This window comes from Chiloscyllium punctatum, chromosome 8, assembly GCF_047496795.1.
Source record: "Chiloscyllium punctatum isolate Juve2018m chromosome 8, sChiPun1.3, whole genome shotgun sequence".
NCBI lineage: Eukaryota > Metazoa > Chordata > Chondrichthyes > Orectolobiformes > Hemiscylliidae > Chiloscyllium > Chiloscyllium punctatum.
This window is the reverse complement of record NC_092746.1, coordinates 56,644,601-56,661,259: the sequence shown is the minus strand read 5'-3', so window position 1 is coordinate 56,661,259 and position 16,659 is coordinate 56,644,601. Positions and strand designations below refer to the sequence as shown.

The 16,659-nt window shown below is 38.9% G+C and overlaps 1 protein-coding gene across 6 annotated transcripts in view; it reads left to right on the top strand.

Moving 5' to 3' along the window:
* grb10b (growth factor receptor-bound protein 10b) overlaps window positions 1–16,192 on the top strand; it is a 184,299-nt gene extending 168,107 nt beyond the window's left edge. For all 6 annotated transcript variants that reach the window (XM_072575629.1, XM_072575631.1, XM_072575630.1 and 3 more), the window contains 4 exons: window positions 1,602–1,668; window positions 1,780–1,867; window positions 4,736–4,829; window positions 14,386–16,192. In XM_072575629.1, coding sequence (XP_072431730.1) covers window positions 1,602–1,668; window positions 1,780–1,867; window positions 4,736–4,829; window positions 14,386–14,532 — 396 coding nt within the window. In that variant the 3' untranslated portion in view covers window positions 14,533–16,192. The remainder of the gene's footprint in view (window positions 1–1,601; window positions 1,669–1,779; window positions 1,868–4,735; window positions 4,830–14,385) is intronic.
* Window positions 16,193–16,659: the final 467 nt, after the last annotated feature.

Genomic DNA, 16,659 nt, shown 5'->3' with positions numbered 1-16,659 from the left:
TTAGAACAATAAGACGGTGCTATATTCTGGTGCTACGAGCTAGTGAGAGTAGGAATAGGAAGATAGAGCAGATGAATGTGTGGCTGAGGAACTCCTGCAAGGGAGAAAGGTTCACATTTTTGGATCATTGAAACCTCTTCTGGGGTAGAAGTGACCTGTATAAGAAAGACGGAAATACCTGAATTGGAAGGGGACTAATATACAAGCAGGGAGATTTGCTCGAGCTGACATGGTCGATATGGACTTCACTAAGGCGTTCAAGGTTCCTCATGGGAGATGGTTGGCAAGGTTAGATCTCATGGAATACAGGGAGAACTAACCATTTGGATACAGAACTGGCTCGAAGGTAGAAGACAGAGGGTGGTGGTGGAGGGTTGTTTTCCAGACTGGAGACCTATGACCAGTGGTGTGCCACAAGGATCGGTGCTGGGTCCACTGCGTCATTTATATAAATGATTTGAATGTAAACAGAGGAGGTATAATTAGTAAGTTTGCAGATGATACCAAAGTTGGAGGTGTGGTGGACAGCAAGGAAGGTTACCTCAGATTACCATGGGACCTTGATCAGATGGCCCACAGGCCGAAGAGTGGCAGATGGAGTTGAATTTAGATAAATGTGAGGTGCTGCATTTTGGAAATGCAAATCAGGACAAGACTTATACACTTAATGGTAAGGTCCTGGGGAGTGTTACTGAATGAAGGGACCTTGGAGTGCAGGTTCATAGCTCCTTGAAAGTGGAGTCGCAGGTCTATAGGGTCGTGAAGAAGGTTCTTGGTATGCTTTCCTCTATTTGACAGACCAGTGAGTGTAGGAGTTACAATTCTGCAAATGCATTGTAATTGCAGATATACTCTATTTTGTTCAAAACACACACAATCTGCAGGCAACAATCCATGTAACATTTATAAATTCCTACTTTGGAAATAGCACCAGTCTGACTCAAGATTGGGATACAGACAGACTCTAACCTCACACCTTGAATGCATTGTCTGAGCTTAGCTGTCACCTTTTTTCAAAAAAAAATATTAAATCATCTCGGGAATGTGACTTGAAAGAAGTTCTGGCATTTACATATTAATGAACCGAAACTGCAACCCATTCTAAAATATGAAAGATTTAACAGCAGTCTAGGCTTGTTCAATAGGTCGTATCAATTGCATGCATGACGCGGTGATCTTTTGCTATAAATTCTGTGTCTTATGATCCTGCTCCATTGCTATCTGATGAAGGAGCAGTGCTCCGAAAGCTAGTACTTCCAAATAAACCTGTTGGACTATAACCTGGTGTGTGATTTTTTTTTAAAACAACTTTGTCCACCAAATCCAACACCGGCATCTCCAAATCATACTTTACATTTGCAGGGGTAGCCAAGAAAATGTGTGAATGTGAAATCCAATCCATTGTTTTGGAACAATTACCTTTCTTTCAAGTTTAAAAACAACCCTTCACTTCCTTTGTGATTAATTTCACTTTCTTTAGCCAGCTGCAAGGGTTTATATCCTATAAATATATGTGAATGTGCTGTTAATTTTTAACTTTTAGAATAAAGCGAGTTGTAGTCATATGAGGCAAATGCTGTTTTAAATGTTTTTGCTTGCAGAAACGTAGTCAGCGAATGAACACTTTGGGTAGTTCAAGTCCTTTACATCCCCCAACACTCGGTCACAGTAAGTTGCATGTAAATTGAAAATTTCTCTTTATTTGTCTTCTTGTTAGTGATATACACAGTTAAAGTTCAAAGCTTGAAACCAATGTCACTAATTTCTTTCATCATCTAGCTATTCACAGAACTCAGCCTTGGTTTCATGGCCGCATCTCTCGAAAAGAGGCTCATAGTATGATCGAAAAACAGGGACCTGTGGATGGGTAAGACAAAACTATCTCCATTCTACAACTCGTGTCCACGTACTGAGAGCAAACATTCAGGAAATTATTGGAGTTCAATAATTTAGTTGAAGCATTTCACAGGCTACTGTAAACTATTCAAAAAACTTCGCTCTTTCATATTGTTTTAATTTTTCTGTCTTTTAATGATTTCCAAAGATAAATTGTCCAATCTGATGTATAAATAATTAAGCACTGATTGGATAATTGGGAGGCCCTGTTATTAAGACTTATACAATGCCGTGAGTTTATTTCTCCCCAGATTAATCTTTTTGCATCATATCATAGCAGCAAATATAAAACTTCAGAGTAGTTTACTCTGGGAATATGCTGGTGGCTTTGCACTGTACCTGTTTTGTCTGCTCAATTGACAACATGTCTCCCCATAAAGTACTGAATTCTGAATGTTGCATTTTCTGTTGGACCCAATTTGTTCACTTTTGATTTTGCAAATTATTTCCTGTTGCACTGTTTGTTTGAATTTAACTTCTTTTTTTGTTTCCTTATTCCACTCTTCCTCCCCTGACATTTTTTCTCTCACCTTAATATCATGTCCAGCTGCAACTTTGGTCTCCAAGTTGTGAATCATACATTTGGCATGTTGAAACAAATTCAGCAGATGTGTCCCACAGTTTAGCCAAGCTAAATTTCCAAAGTCTTTGCCTGTTGCATCTTGCACATATGTTGCTTGGTAAATAGCAGTTATTTTGGATAAGGTGACAAGGAGAACAAGCAGCTGTCATCAGAAGACCATTAGGCTTGAAAATCAGAAAAAGAAACTGAGTTTTACAGGAAGTCAAGTGTAAGTAACTTCGGTTTGGTTGACCAAGTACAACGTTTGGTCATCTGTCATCAAACACACAGTTCCTCAAAGTCCTCAAACCTGGCACCAAGCTCATGGTCTACAAGGCAGCAGCATTACCTGTCTTCCTATATATGTTGAAGATGCGGACAATGTAGAGTAGACTCCTCAGATCCCTCAAGAACTACAAGTGCCTCTGTGAAGTCTTGCAAATCTAATAGCAGTGTAGGTGCTCGAATGTCAATATACTCTTTCAGACCAACATCCCCAGCAAAATAGCACTGGTGTCAGTCAGTCTGCTGTGTTGGATAGTCGCATTGACCTCATGCCTAATGTGTCTTCAAAAATGAATTATGTTCTGAGCTTCGTCATGACATGTGATTACTGGGAGGGCAGAGGAAATGTTTCAACATGTTCTCAACATCTCCTTGACCACATGCATCTGTACCTTCTAATGAGTATCTCTTGATCAAGACTGTTTAAACTGGAGAAGAGTATTCCCAAGGTGAAGTCCAACTCAAGTATTTCCAACATATCCAGGTAGAAGTCAAGTTCATACAGGGGAAGGAGTCTGCAAATATTTAGGCATCACACTCATTTACCTCATCAAGGCACATGTGTCCAACTTTTGGCAAATCTAACATTGGATCGTTTTGGACCTTTAAATGCAGAGAGGAAGAAAGCATTCCTCTGTCTTGAAGAACTGATGAAGTAGTAAGGAGGACTAAGTACATATGCTTGCAATTCACTTCAAGTTCTTTCAACCTGCAACAATAGAAAACCCAATAAATACTACATTGACCATTGCTTTTAAAAAACAAAGTTCAATTTTTAGATTATCCTATCAGGCCCAGAGACAAGTTATGGATCTAAGTCATCCTCTGGTATGGAGAAAGTAAGGACTGCAGACATAGTTACTGTAACCTTACTCTGAAGCCTCTTCCAAGGAAGCCCACATGCCTGATGAAGGGCTTATGCCTGAAACGTTAATTCTTCTCCTTGGATGCTGCCTGACCTGCTGTGCTTTTCTAGCACCTCACTTTTCACCTCATCCTGTGGTGTGGTATGCTGTGTGTGTGCTCTGCTTGAAACCACTTCCTTGGCTCACTGTCGATTCTTCACCTTGACAGTTTTTATCTGTGCTGGTTTATAATTGCATTCATAGAGGTAGGTCCTAAGCCTAACTCACTTGGATTGAGAACTGAACCTATGTTGTTAGCATTATTTTGAACTGCATGCTATACATCTAACCAGGTCAACTAATCAGACCCCAGGCCATCAAATATTTTCACTATTTACTCTCTATATCTTCATTCCGTGTCATGGGACAGTCTGTTGGTACTGATACCCTCTTAATTATTTGACAGTTGCCTGTTTCAATGGTGTATCTGTATACTTGTTTTATTTCTGGGGATCTGCTGAAAGGCCATTGCTGGACCACATTTGAGAGGCTGCATTCATAACTTTTATCAATTTATGCTATGCCTAAACAGTATGCCCCTCTCTGCGTATCTCAGGATCTGCTGTGGAAGGATTCAAATTTCATTCAGTTCAGTTTCCAGTCGGTTAAGTCTTTCCTTGCAAGACTCTTGTAAAATATGACTTTGAGTAGTTGATAATGCAAGAAAAAATAGAAGATGAACTGCACTTCTGACATGCAAGCTCCCATGCAGATGGGTTTACTTTGCATTTCATATCGATCTACAATTTTCTGAAATGGTAATAATGCCACTGTCTCTACACATTGGCAAAATATTATGGTGTTGGAAAGTTAATAGAAAAAGCTAGAAATAGTGACATAAGCAGCATCTGCAAAAAGTGGAACCTCGCTCCATAGATGCTGTCTGACCTGCTAAGTATTTCCAGCATTTTTTGTTCATTTGCTATTGCTGATATGTGGGCATTTTTATATTTGCTAGAAACCTTTGTAATCTGCTGAATGTATTATTTAGATCCAAACTCTCTGCCACATAACCTCTTTTTCTTCAATGCAGCATTTGTACCTTGAATTTTAACAAGGAGGTATGATTTTGATTTTGTTTCTGCAGGTTATTTCTTTTGAGAGATAGTCAGAGTAACCCAAAGACATTTGTGCTAACATTATACTGCCAACAGAAGATCAGGCATTTCCAGATACTGCCAGTAAGTTTTTGAATTTTTTTTCCAAAATATCATAGATTTATGTCATTGTCTCCTTCTGGTGTCAGGTGCTTTCTGATAGTCATCCAGTTATTTATAACTGATAAAAACTGTTGGTGCATTGAATAATTATATAATACAACTGAGCCTCGCTGACAAAAGAGAATTCCACAAGTCCTTATTTTTCAATATATTCAGATTTTGCTTATTTACATTTAATACTTGATTTCCTCTGATATTACAAACAATAGAATCAAAACCAATTGGTAATTCTAGGTCAGAGGACAATGAGATAATTGAACCAAGGTAAGGGGAAAGAAAGAGAGCCAATGGATGGAGAGAATAGGAGGCAGAAGAAGAGGAGAAAAGGTAAAGGGACGTCAAGGTAGGGAGGAAAAGAATGAGGAGAGCAAAGGAGTGTACAGATATAGAATATTGGAGGTCAGAAGAATGGAGAAGAGGGAAGGGTGAATTGGGAAGAAAGTTAAAGATGCCAGCGGAGAGGGGGATGGAACCAGGGATGGGGCTTATGTTCTTAAGAAACCTCATAAGCAGTGAATTTACTAACATATTTCATATTAGGAGTCAATAGGATAGCTTTCAACTATGTAAAAACAATTAATGTGAAGAGTGCATGGTAGGATGTAAAGCGCAAAACAGCATTTTTAATAATTATGAAAATTTCCAAATGTAGTTTAAAAAAAAAAGTAGTTAAAAATATAACACCTGTCATACCTACTTCTGGTGAAGTTGAAATTTTTTTGAACCTAGACAGAATAGTCAAGGTGGCTGAAGTTGATGTTGCAGTAGGATAAAGACAATGTTACTTTTGATTGCTTTGTCTTTTGAATTTTGGAAGGTTCTGAGCAAGCAGCAACAGCAGTGCCACTCAACAAAGATTGTGCTTAGTTCCATGATTGTAATACAGTCTGTTGCTTCTGCTTTTCAGTTTTTAGCTGATCTTCTTAGGTTCGTTAGCTCAGTTGGCGTGATGACTGATTGGCAGTGCAGTGTGTTGCAAACAGTATGGGTTCAAATCCTGTATCAGCTGTGGTTATCATGAAGGACTTCTCAACTTTTCATCTTGCCTGAGATATGGTGACTATTACGGACCAGGTCAGACCCCCTCAAACCATTTCAAGAAGGTAGCCCATACCCTAGCTTTTCTAGTTGTTTTGAGCAGGTGTATTGTAGATATTCCAGGAGTGATGCAGCTGATCAAAACCTAGAGTCATAGAGATGTATAACATGGAAACAGACACTTTGGTCCAACCCATCCATGCTGACCAGATATCCCAACCCAATCTAGTCCCACCTACCAGCACCCAGCCCATATCCCTCCAAACCCTTCCTATTCATATACCCATCCAAATGCCTTTTAAATGTTGCAATTGTACTGGCCTCCACCACTTTCTCTGGCAGCTCATTCCATACCCTCTGAGTGAAAAAGTTGCTCCTTAGGTCTCTTTTATATCTTTCCCCTCTCACCCTAAACCTATGCCCTCTAGTTCTGGACTCCCCCATCCCAGGGAAAAGACTTGGTTTATTTATCCTATCCATGCTCCTCATAATTTTGTAAACCTCTATAAGGTCACCCCTCCGCCTCCGACGCTCCAGGGAAAACAGTCCCAGCCTGTTCAGCCTGTCCCCATAGCTCAAATCCTCCAACTCTGGCAACGTCCTTGTAAATCTTTTCTGAATCCTTTCAGGTTTCACAACATCTTTCCGATAGGAAGGAGACCACAATTGCACGCAATATTCCAACAGGGCCTAACCAACATCCTGTACAGCCGCAACATGACCTCTCAATTCCTGTACTCAATACTCTTGACCAATAAAAGAAAGCTTATCAAATGCCTCCTTCACTATCCTGTCTACCTGTGACTCCACTTTTAAGGAGCTATGAACCTGTATTCCAAGGTCTCTTTGTTTAGCAACACTCCCTAGGACCTTACAATTAAGAGTATAAATCCTGCTAAGATGTGCTTTCCCAAAATGAAGCACCTTGCATTTATCTGAATTAAACTCCATCAGCCACTTCTCAGCCCATTTCCCCATCTGGTCAAGATCCTGTTGTAATCTGAGGTAACGTTCTTCGCTGCCCACTACATCTCCAATTTTGGTGTGATCTGCAAACTTACTAACTGTACCTCTTATGCTCACATCCAAATTATTTATGTAAATGACAAAAAGTAGAGGACCCAGCACCGATCCTTGTGGCACTCCAGTGGTCACAGGCCTCCAGTCTGAAAAACAACCCTCCACCACTACCCTCTGTCTTCTACCTTTGAACCAGTGCTGTAAGCAAATGGCAGTTCTCCCTGTATTCCGTGAGATCTAACCTTGTTAATCAGTCTCCCATGGGAACCTTGTCGAACGCCTTGCTGAAGTCCGTATAGATCACATCTACCGCTCTGCCCTCATCGATCCTCTTTGTTACTTCTTCAAAAAACTTAATCGGTTTTAAACAAAACAGAATTTATTTACAGAGTACTGAATTGAACAGAATACAGAATAACTTACCCTATCCAAAAACCCAACAAACTATCCCAATATAATGATGTTGTCTTAAATTCCGGCAACAGTCCCCATGAACACCCCTTGCCAAAAAAGGTAAAATCAAACACAGGGTCTTATAGGCAAGAGAGAGATGGTGGAGAAATTCAGCATGGAACACCTTCTTCCATGTCACCTTTTCTTTTGGATTCCTAGCTAGCAACTGACTAGCAGCTCTGAACAGCCAGACTGCTAAAACCCAAGCCAAACCAAACCAGCGAAAAGCTGAGCTGGGAAAACTGGCCATTCCGTTTTCATTGAAAGCCCCTTGAAAGCGGTATCTGTTAGCTATAACCAAAGTGGCCGTAAAACCCATACAAACCAGACACCTCGGAACCTCTGCATTTACAATTCCTTTGAAAAATAACCATGGGCATAATAACCTTGTTAAAGGAGCAGCATTGTCACACCTCCTCCCTTAAAAACAAATAAACCATCCATATCCAAAGATGGCTTCCTTTTAAAACCCTGAATCTTGCACTGTTAGTATCCTGCAACGCCCATATACATTCCATTGACTATAAACATGCAGACGTGTGCACTAAGTTCTATTACGGTCTGTTTTACTCCCGTCATCGAATGCCTCCGTTTCTCATCCACGTCTCGACAATGTGTCGGCAATCACGTTTTCTCATGCAGCCACATGCACAATTATTAAATGAATGGCTATAACAACAAGCTGTATCTAAAATGTTTGGAATTTGTGTCCTGAAATTTCTTCACAAACGTCAATGGTCAGTGTATACGATTGTCTCAGATACATTACTGGTAACATAAACATTGTCACACCAACACCAAACTCAAAAATCTCCTTCCTGGCTATCAAATATTTTTGCTGATGGATGTTCAGTTTCCTGAAGAAATAGCAGATAGGTCTTTCTGTCTTCTCATTGTCATCCTGTGAGCATTGATATCCGCATCACTCTCAGCAATAACCACTTTGAATAGCTTTGCATAATTAGGTGTGGCTAACACTGGGGCGGTGGTTAATACAGCTTTCAGGCTGTCAAATGCCTTCTGATAGTCCGCTGTCCACTGAAATTTCTTGCCATCCTTTCGTAATTCAGTGAGTGGAGCAGCCATACTGTTGAAATTTGGTACAAATTTTTGATAAAATCCAATCAATCCCCGGAATTGTAGTACTGCTCTTTTTGTCGATTAATATGGGAAACTCCCCAGTTACCTTTGTTTTTCCATTCCATGGGGTCATTTGTCCACATCTAGTAACATGGCCCAGGAAAGTGACTTAGGCTTTGACATATTCACTTTTAGCCTGGTTTATCGCCAAGCCTGACTTCTGCAGTCAATTCAACAATTCTGATAAATGTTGCAAATGTTCCTTCCATGTGTGACTAAAAATCACCAGGTCATCTATGTATACGACACAATTGGGTAATCTGGCAATGACCCTATTGGTTTGTCTCTGAAGTGTGTGCGTTCTTCACACCAAATGGCATGGTTTTAAATTGATACAGTCCATTCGACGAAATAAGAGCCGAAATTGTCTTCACTCTTTCGGACAAATGTACCTGCCAGTATCCTCTGAGCAACTCCAACTTGGGAATATAAGTTGCTTGTCCCACCTTTTCAACAGTCTTCCAAACATGAAATCGCATCTTCACCAGTTTTTGTAACTGCATTGACTTTGCAATAGTCCATACATAACCATCTAGTTTTGATACTATTTCTGTGGGTGAGCTCCAGTCACTATAACTCACTTCGGTTATGCCATCTTGGAGCACAAATTCAATCTCCTTTTGAACCTGTGCCAACTTTAGAGGGCAATGCCGATAATGATGTTGCTTAATCTGAACAGCATTTCCTGTGTCATGCATAATTAGGTGAGTACTTCCCAGCGTATTTGCACCTATCTTCCCATGTGAAAGCAATAATTCTTGCAGGTAATTTCGATTTTCCTCTGGAAGGTAACTAATTTTTTTATCCCAATTTTTGACCACTTCCTCATTGTCCAATTTAATTTGATGAATGCCTAATTCAGAATCCTCTGAACTTGGTTATTCAGTCTGTATTGTAACCAATAACACAGTCTCCTTTGGTTTTCTTTCCCTGTCAAAGTATCTTTAGAGAATATTCACTCTCTGTGAGATTGCTTTCTGTCTGGAGTCCTTATCGAATAGTTCACCTCACTCAGTTTCCTTTTGAGTTGATAAAGTCCACTAAATTTTGCTTTTAAAGGTTCACCAATCACTGGAAGTAACATGAACACCTTATCCCTGACAGCAAAATTGCAAGTTTTCGATTTCTTGTCTGCATTCAGTTTCATTGTGTATTGATACTTTTAAATGCCATCTAGCCAACTCCGCTGCACTATTTAATCATTCCCTAAAATCTGACACATAATTCAGAGACCACGTATTTAGGTTATGACATAACACTTTCTCCTTAATCAATTTTAGCAGTCCTCTCACTTCATGCCCAAACCCAAAATCTAATTCAAATGGACTGAATTTGGCTGAATCATTTGGTGCATCCCTTATCCCAATCATCTGGATAGTCTTGACTATAAGCCCTCAACATGGTATTTAATGTCTGATACCGTCTTTCTATTGCTCACTGTGATTCTGGTTGGTATGCAGTGGATTTGAATTGTTTTACTTTTAAGCCTGTCTATAACTTCCTAGAATAATTTTGAGATAAAGTTTGACCCTTGATCTGACTGTATATCTGAGAGTCGTCCATATCGAGAGAAAAGTTTGAGTAACTCCCCTACAATCCTTTTCAGTGGTGATATTGCATAATGGAATGGCCTCTGGAAATCTAGTGGACACATCCATTATTGTTAACAAATACTGATTCTGTCTTTTTGTATTTGGTAGGAGTCCTCTGCAATCTATTAAGACTTGTAAAAGGTTCCTCAAAGTAGGAATAGGTATTAAAGGTTCAGGTTTTATTACTGCTTGTGCTTTTCCAATTACCTAACATGTAAGACATGTCTGGCAAAATTCAATTCATCCTTCTGCAGTCCAGGCCAATAAAACTGTTTTTGTATTTTAGCTTGAGGTTTACTTACCCGTAAATGAACCCCTACTGGTTGTTAATGTGCTACCCGCAACACGACCTTTCTATAGCCCATTGGCAACAGGGCTTGCTGAACGTCTACCCATTTCTCATCTGCCTGAATATGATGATCTCTATTTCCTCATTAACACATCATTTTTAAGATAGCACACAAGGATACATTTGGATTCTTTTTCCGTGTGTGCCTGTCAATACAATTGCTTTAGTGTCTCTTTCTGCTGCAACACAGTTAATTTCCCTGAACTAACGATGTTTGATTTGTCATCAATTTGTTAGTTTTCTGTCAACCATTTGATCAAATAGAGTATTTGCTAATTCCACTTCACCTTTCTTGTCTGAACTCTCTGATCTCTCCTGTTTCAACTGGTGACTTTGTGACCTTGTTACCATGCAGTCAGGAAAAGTCCCAAGATATTCGTCTTTTTATATTTTAGTTGCCTGGGTTTCCATTGGCTTTTCAGCCACCGTAGGCAGCACTCTTACCTATGAACTAGCTGTATCGTTAGCAATGGCAAATTATATTCCTGGAGCTGAGTGTTTTACATAATTGAGCACTTCTTGTCTGACCATTCATTCCCATTACTAGCACTTTTTCTGGCAATTGTCCTTCGGAGGTGCATCTCTCCTCATCAATCAGCATCACAGATTAAGAGGATCCCGTATCTCCTAATATTGTGGAAAAAGTGAGGACTGCAGATGCTGGAGACCAGAGTTGAAAAGTGTGGTGCTGGAAAAACACAGCAGGCCAGGCAGCATCTGAGGAGCAGGAGAATTTACGTTTTGAGCATAACTTAACCTATCCAAAAACCCAACAGACTACCCCAACTTAATTATGATGTTCCAAATTCCTGCAACAATCCCCATTCCTGAAGAAGGGCTTATGCCCGAAACGTCGATTCTCCTGCTCCTCAGATGCTGCCTGGCCTGCAGTGTTTTTCCAGCACCACATTTTTCAACTCTCTCCTAATATTGTAACCTGTTTAGCTGTTGGGAGTAAACTGTACCTGTGCAGGTTTAAGAAGATCTGGCACTTCCTCCTTAACCAACCTCCGACCAGGTTGGACATTCTGGTGCAGCTTTCTAGCCTCCTGTTTCCATTACCACTCCAACAAAATTCACTGGCTTATACTGTTTTCCCACATCTCGCTTCAGAGTGCTTTTTCTAACTCGCCAACTGTGATTTCACATGGCCTACTTTATTACAGTAAAACCACTGGAACTTTTTAACTTCTCTTTCCCCTTCAAGGGCTTCTTTTTTACCCTGTGCTAAGTTATTCTTATGATTTTCACCAAGATCTACCATTCCCTTTCCTCATGAGGATTTCTTTTTTCCTCATTTTAATTTATGAACCAACTCATAATTGTCAGCCATTTCAGCTGCTAATTTTGTCATTTTAACTCTCTGCTCTTGCTCACTAAGCTTGACTTCAGCCTTCATCTCCATCCTCTTAAGCTGACTTTCCTGTCTAAGTGCCAATTTCTGAAGTTCAAACTCCCACTTTTTCCCTCCTCTTTCCCCCCCCTTTCTGTCTCTTCTCTCTCTTTTTCTCTTTTTCTTTTTGTTCTGATAAAGTGATTCATTCTTTTTCTCTTTCTTCTGCTTTTAATCGTAATTAAAACAGTTTCATTTCTTTTGCCCTTTCCTTTTTTGTTTGCCTCTGACTCCAGCTGCTTCATTTTCAATTGAATTTTAGCCATCTCCAAAGATTCTGATGGCACTTTCAGCAAATTTAAATGCTGAAATTTCGCTGTAATTATCTCTCCTCACAGAAAGAGGCAGCTCCAATTCCAAATTGTCAATCCCCAAAGTCACTTCTTCCATGCCCAAAAAACTCTGTGACTGAAATAGCCATTGCTATCCCAAGCACTGTTCAAACCAACCAAGATCAACACCAGAACAAAAGACACTGACCCCTACCACCCGCTGCCTTCGGGTCCAGCAATCCTAATCCCAAATTGGAACTATGAAAGAAATCCCCAATTTGTTATGGACCAGGTCAGACCCCCTCAAAACACTTCAAGGAGGTAGCCCAGACACTAACCTTTCTTGTTGTTTTGAGCAGGTGAACAGTGGATATTCCAGGAGTGATGCTGTTGGTCAAAACCCCTCTGTTTTAAACAAAACAGAATTTATTTACAGAGTACTAAATGAAACATAAACAGAAGAGAATATAGAATAACTTAATCTATCCAAAAATCCAACAGACTACCCCAACTTAATGATGATGTCCAAATTCCTGCAACCATCCCCATAAATACCCCTTGCCAAAAAAGGTAAAATCAAACACAGGGTCTCACAGGAGAGAGAGAGAGAGCGAGCAAGCGATGACCCGAGAGATTCAGCATGGAACACCTTCTTCCATGTAGCTGTTTCTTTTGGATTTCTAGCTAACAACTGACCAGGATCTCTGAACAGCCAGACTGCTAAAACCCAAGCCTAACAAAACCAGAGAAAAGCTGAACTGGGAGAACTAGCCACTCCCATTTCATTGTGCAAGTTATTTTTAACTTGAAAGCCTTTTTCCTGAGACAGTGTCTGTTAGCTATAATCTAACTGGCCCAAAAATCCATCCAAACCAAATACCCCAGAACCTCTGTATGTACAACTCTCTGGAAAAAACCAAGGACAGCATAACATGTTCAAGGTGTCGCATTGTCACAGTGACCCTCGGTTAAAGTATCACTAGTCAGCTCTCTTTAATGAGAGAGAAGCACGATGATCTGGTAAGGCTATGGCAACTTTCCCTTTTATTAGATCTGACATCATATTAGCTGTGAATTGAGTTGCCTTAGCCTTGTCCTTTTTCGCCCTCATCTTTGCATTTCCTTGATTTAATATTTCCACCATTCTTTTATGAATTTTTCTTGAAATCTGGGACTATACCTTTACTTTGTGACAGATCTTCAAATCCCTCCCCTCCAACTTGTTTTGCCAACTCAATAATCATATCTACGTCAGCATCCACATTGGGAAACCCTGTGAAATCATTTACAGCCTCGAGCCAAACATTTTTCCAGCAAGCATTTATAGTTGATTTGCTAACTTTTTTTCGTAAGTCCTCAGTATCCCTATTGACATAAGGATGTTGAATTCTTTGCAGCAGTCGTATTTGATTGTTCAAGTTTCTTTCTCCCATTCCCCGCACCCCCCACCCCCCCAATGAGGTGAATGAATGATGATGTATTTGGAGATGAAAAATGATTGTAATGGATGGCTGTTTATTTGCAAGAGAGGGTAGATGGATGTCCATGTACATTGTCTTAGGTAAGTGGGACCATAAAGGATGAGTTCTTCATTTTCAATCAAGTCTTGACCTCATGCAGAAAGCAATTTCTATCATGAATGGAGCTTGGGATATGAATTAATTTTGTCAGCTTTAAAATTACAAGAAGTGTGACTTTTGGCCATTACCCATTAATCATATTTTGAGCCTCAAAAGTTCACGTTCCTGATTTCTGTTGTGGATAGTGTTGAGTGATTAGTGGATGGACAGGACTTTGAAATTTGATTCATTCTGCTTTTGCCTGGGGAAGCCCTGAAACCTGAGGTGAATAAATGTCCTTTCATTCTCCCAAGAAGCTAGGGATGAGGAAGTGAGGACTTGTACTGTTAATATTGTAATGTATTTATTCGTTACCTTCAGGAATTCAGCTGCAAATTATGATGTATAGTCGTGCTTGAGCAAAAATCATGCTAATTTATTGTATAATCTTATTGAGGAAGTTAAACTAATTTGACATGTTATGAAACAGTGTGGAGAGTTTTCACATGTAGTGGAAAACTGAAACATTTAATAAGAGTCTCCTAACAAATACCTTTTGTCAGGATTAAAGTAATCTCTTGTAACAAATAAAATGCATGTCTATCTTTTAATCAGAGTGGCTACATGTGTATGGTTTCAGTTTTAAGCATTTATAGTTTTCTGCAATAAATGTTGTATCTTTTGATCATTTTTCCCCCTAGTGTGAAGATAATGGACAGCTTGTCTTCAGTCTTGATGATGGGAATACCAAATTTACTGATCTTATCCAACTTGTTGAATTTTATCAATTGAACCGAGGAATCCTTCCTTGCAAACTAAAGCATTATTGTTCCCAGATTTCCTTATAACTGTTGATTGTTGTTTACTGATTTGAATTAACTCTAACAGACTTGAATTGCTACCTGATTCTCTGCATCAACTCTGGAGTCTTTTGGAGAAACTGAACTGCGTTCATTTGAAAGAACTGTGAAATTCAATAAAACATAAATTGAGACAATACTACTTGTTCACACAATATGTGGTAATACAGAAGAAAAGATGGGCTGAGCAATTAAGTATTTGGAAGTTTCAATTGTCACTTTGTAGAAACTGAAAATGATCTTCAAGATGAACTGCAAAAATATGACGGATTCATTTCTGTTACAGTAAAACTTGACTATAAGCACCTGCTCTGGAGTAATCTTGATAATGTATTTTAATTGAAGAGAATTGACGTATTTTTTTAAAAATGGGCAACTCGTGCTCATTCAAAACAAAAAGGAAAAACATAATAGACATCATATTGCTGAAGAGATGTTTCATTTCCTGCAGCACTTAATGTTTTGTTTACTTCCTGAATCCAGCTTTCTAAGAAATGTTCAAATGTAGATATCATCAAAGAATATGAGAAATCATAATGACTACTGCTTTTGGAAGTTAAAATAGCTCTCATCAAATAACAGGTCAATCAAGAATACAGATCCAACCAATTTTACTGCTGTGCAATAGTGCATTTCAATCAAGTTTTGAAACAATAATGCATTGAAGTTAAATCCATTTTAAGTACTTTCTGGAGATAACTGAAAAGCTGAAACATATTCAAATCTCACAGTGATGGATTTGCACACCAGAAGAGTGGAATTGGGAAATGACGGTTGCTGTTTGGTTGTCTGTTATGCACCCTTCATTGACTTCAGTGGAGTTGGAAATTAGGTGGGGTGTAAAATGGGTGACTGGCAACATGCAGTTCATTCAAAATGAAAATTAAAGGCAACACTCTTGCTTTGATCCAGATCTTTGATGAATTTTCAGATTTAATCTTAATTCTGGAGAACTTGCTCTTCAGTACTAAATACTCTTTCTGCTCTTGAGGATTTACTGTTTAACCACGCATGGAATTATTGTGTTATTGTGGAACAAGTGTTTTATGTGCTAGAGAGTTGTCTAGCCCTGGTAATCAAGATCTATTCGTACAGATCAGTGACCTTTCATTAGCCCACAGCAATAAATATTACTGTATTTAGATTGCACAGGAGCACTAGAAAACAAATGTTTTCAAAATGTACTAAGTCTGTTCTTAAAATAGGTATCTTATATTTTTGAGAATTCAGGCATTTCAGATGGTAGTTTTGTAAAACTACCAAACTTGGTGTTCAAATGCAATTCCAGTGGAACAATATTGAGGCAACTGCATCTTAATGCGTAGAAGTAGAACACTATAGTTTACATATTGCAGTTTCAGTTAGTATTTGTCATATTCATTTTCAAAACAGATCAATTTATTGAAAGCAAGGCTTGATTGAGTTTAAGGACAATGTACATTTGCCCTTATTACAAGTAAGTGAATTTAATTTTTATCTACTTGGTTTATTTGTCTCAAGTGCCCCTTTCAAAGAAAAGGTTGCCTATTGTAATGCCACACAATAATATACATGCATGTTTTTGTGGTAACTTGCATAAACTGCTTCACACAACCAATGCTGGCCTGAAAGGCATTTAAATTTAATAAAATATCACTGGTTCCAAAAATGATGACCTTAAAAAAATATTGAGCATTTTGAAACTGGGCTGCAGATACTTTATCTGTAAACACTTAGCCAGAACTTTCAATCAGTATTGCATCGTTTTGCATATTTATGAATGTAAATTATATTTAAATTTAGAGGGTGGAAAGGTGTTTAGGATGCCTTATGATAAAGTGTGTTGTCTGATGGTTTTGAACACTCAATATAGTTACTCATCAGTTAGCTTTAACCATTAGTTCAGCAGATAATATGCATATACTATTCATTATATTCTTATTATCAGCGTGACTGAGTTCCTCTACTGATATTCTGGCAGACCTTTCGATTTGCCTGGGCCCAACAGGTTCAGCTGGCTGTCAATACAGAAGCCAATGATATTTTATTTTTATATTTGTGATATGAATGTACAGCAAAGGGGACTCTCAGGGTTGATGAAGCCTGTTAATTTTTTTTCTTGACCTTGTGAAAAAT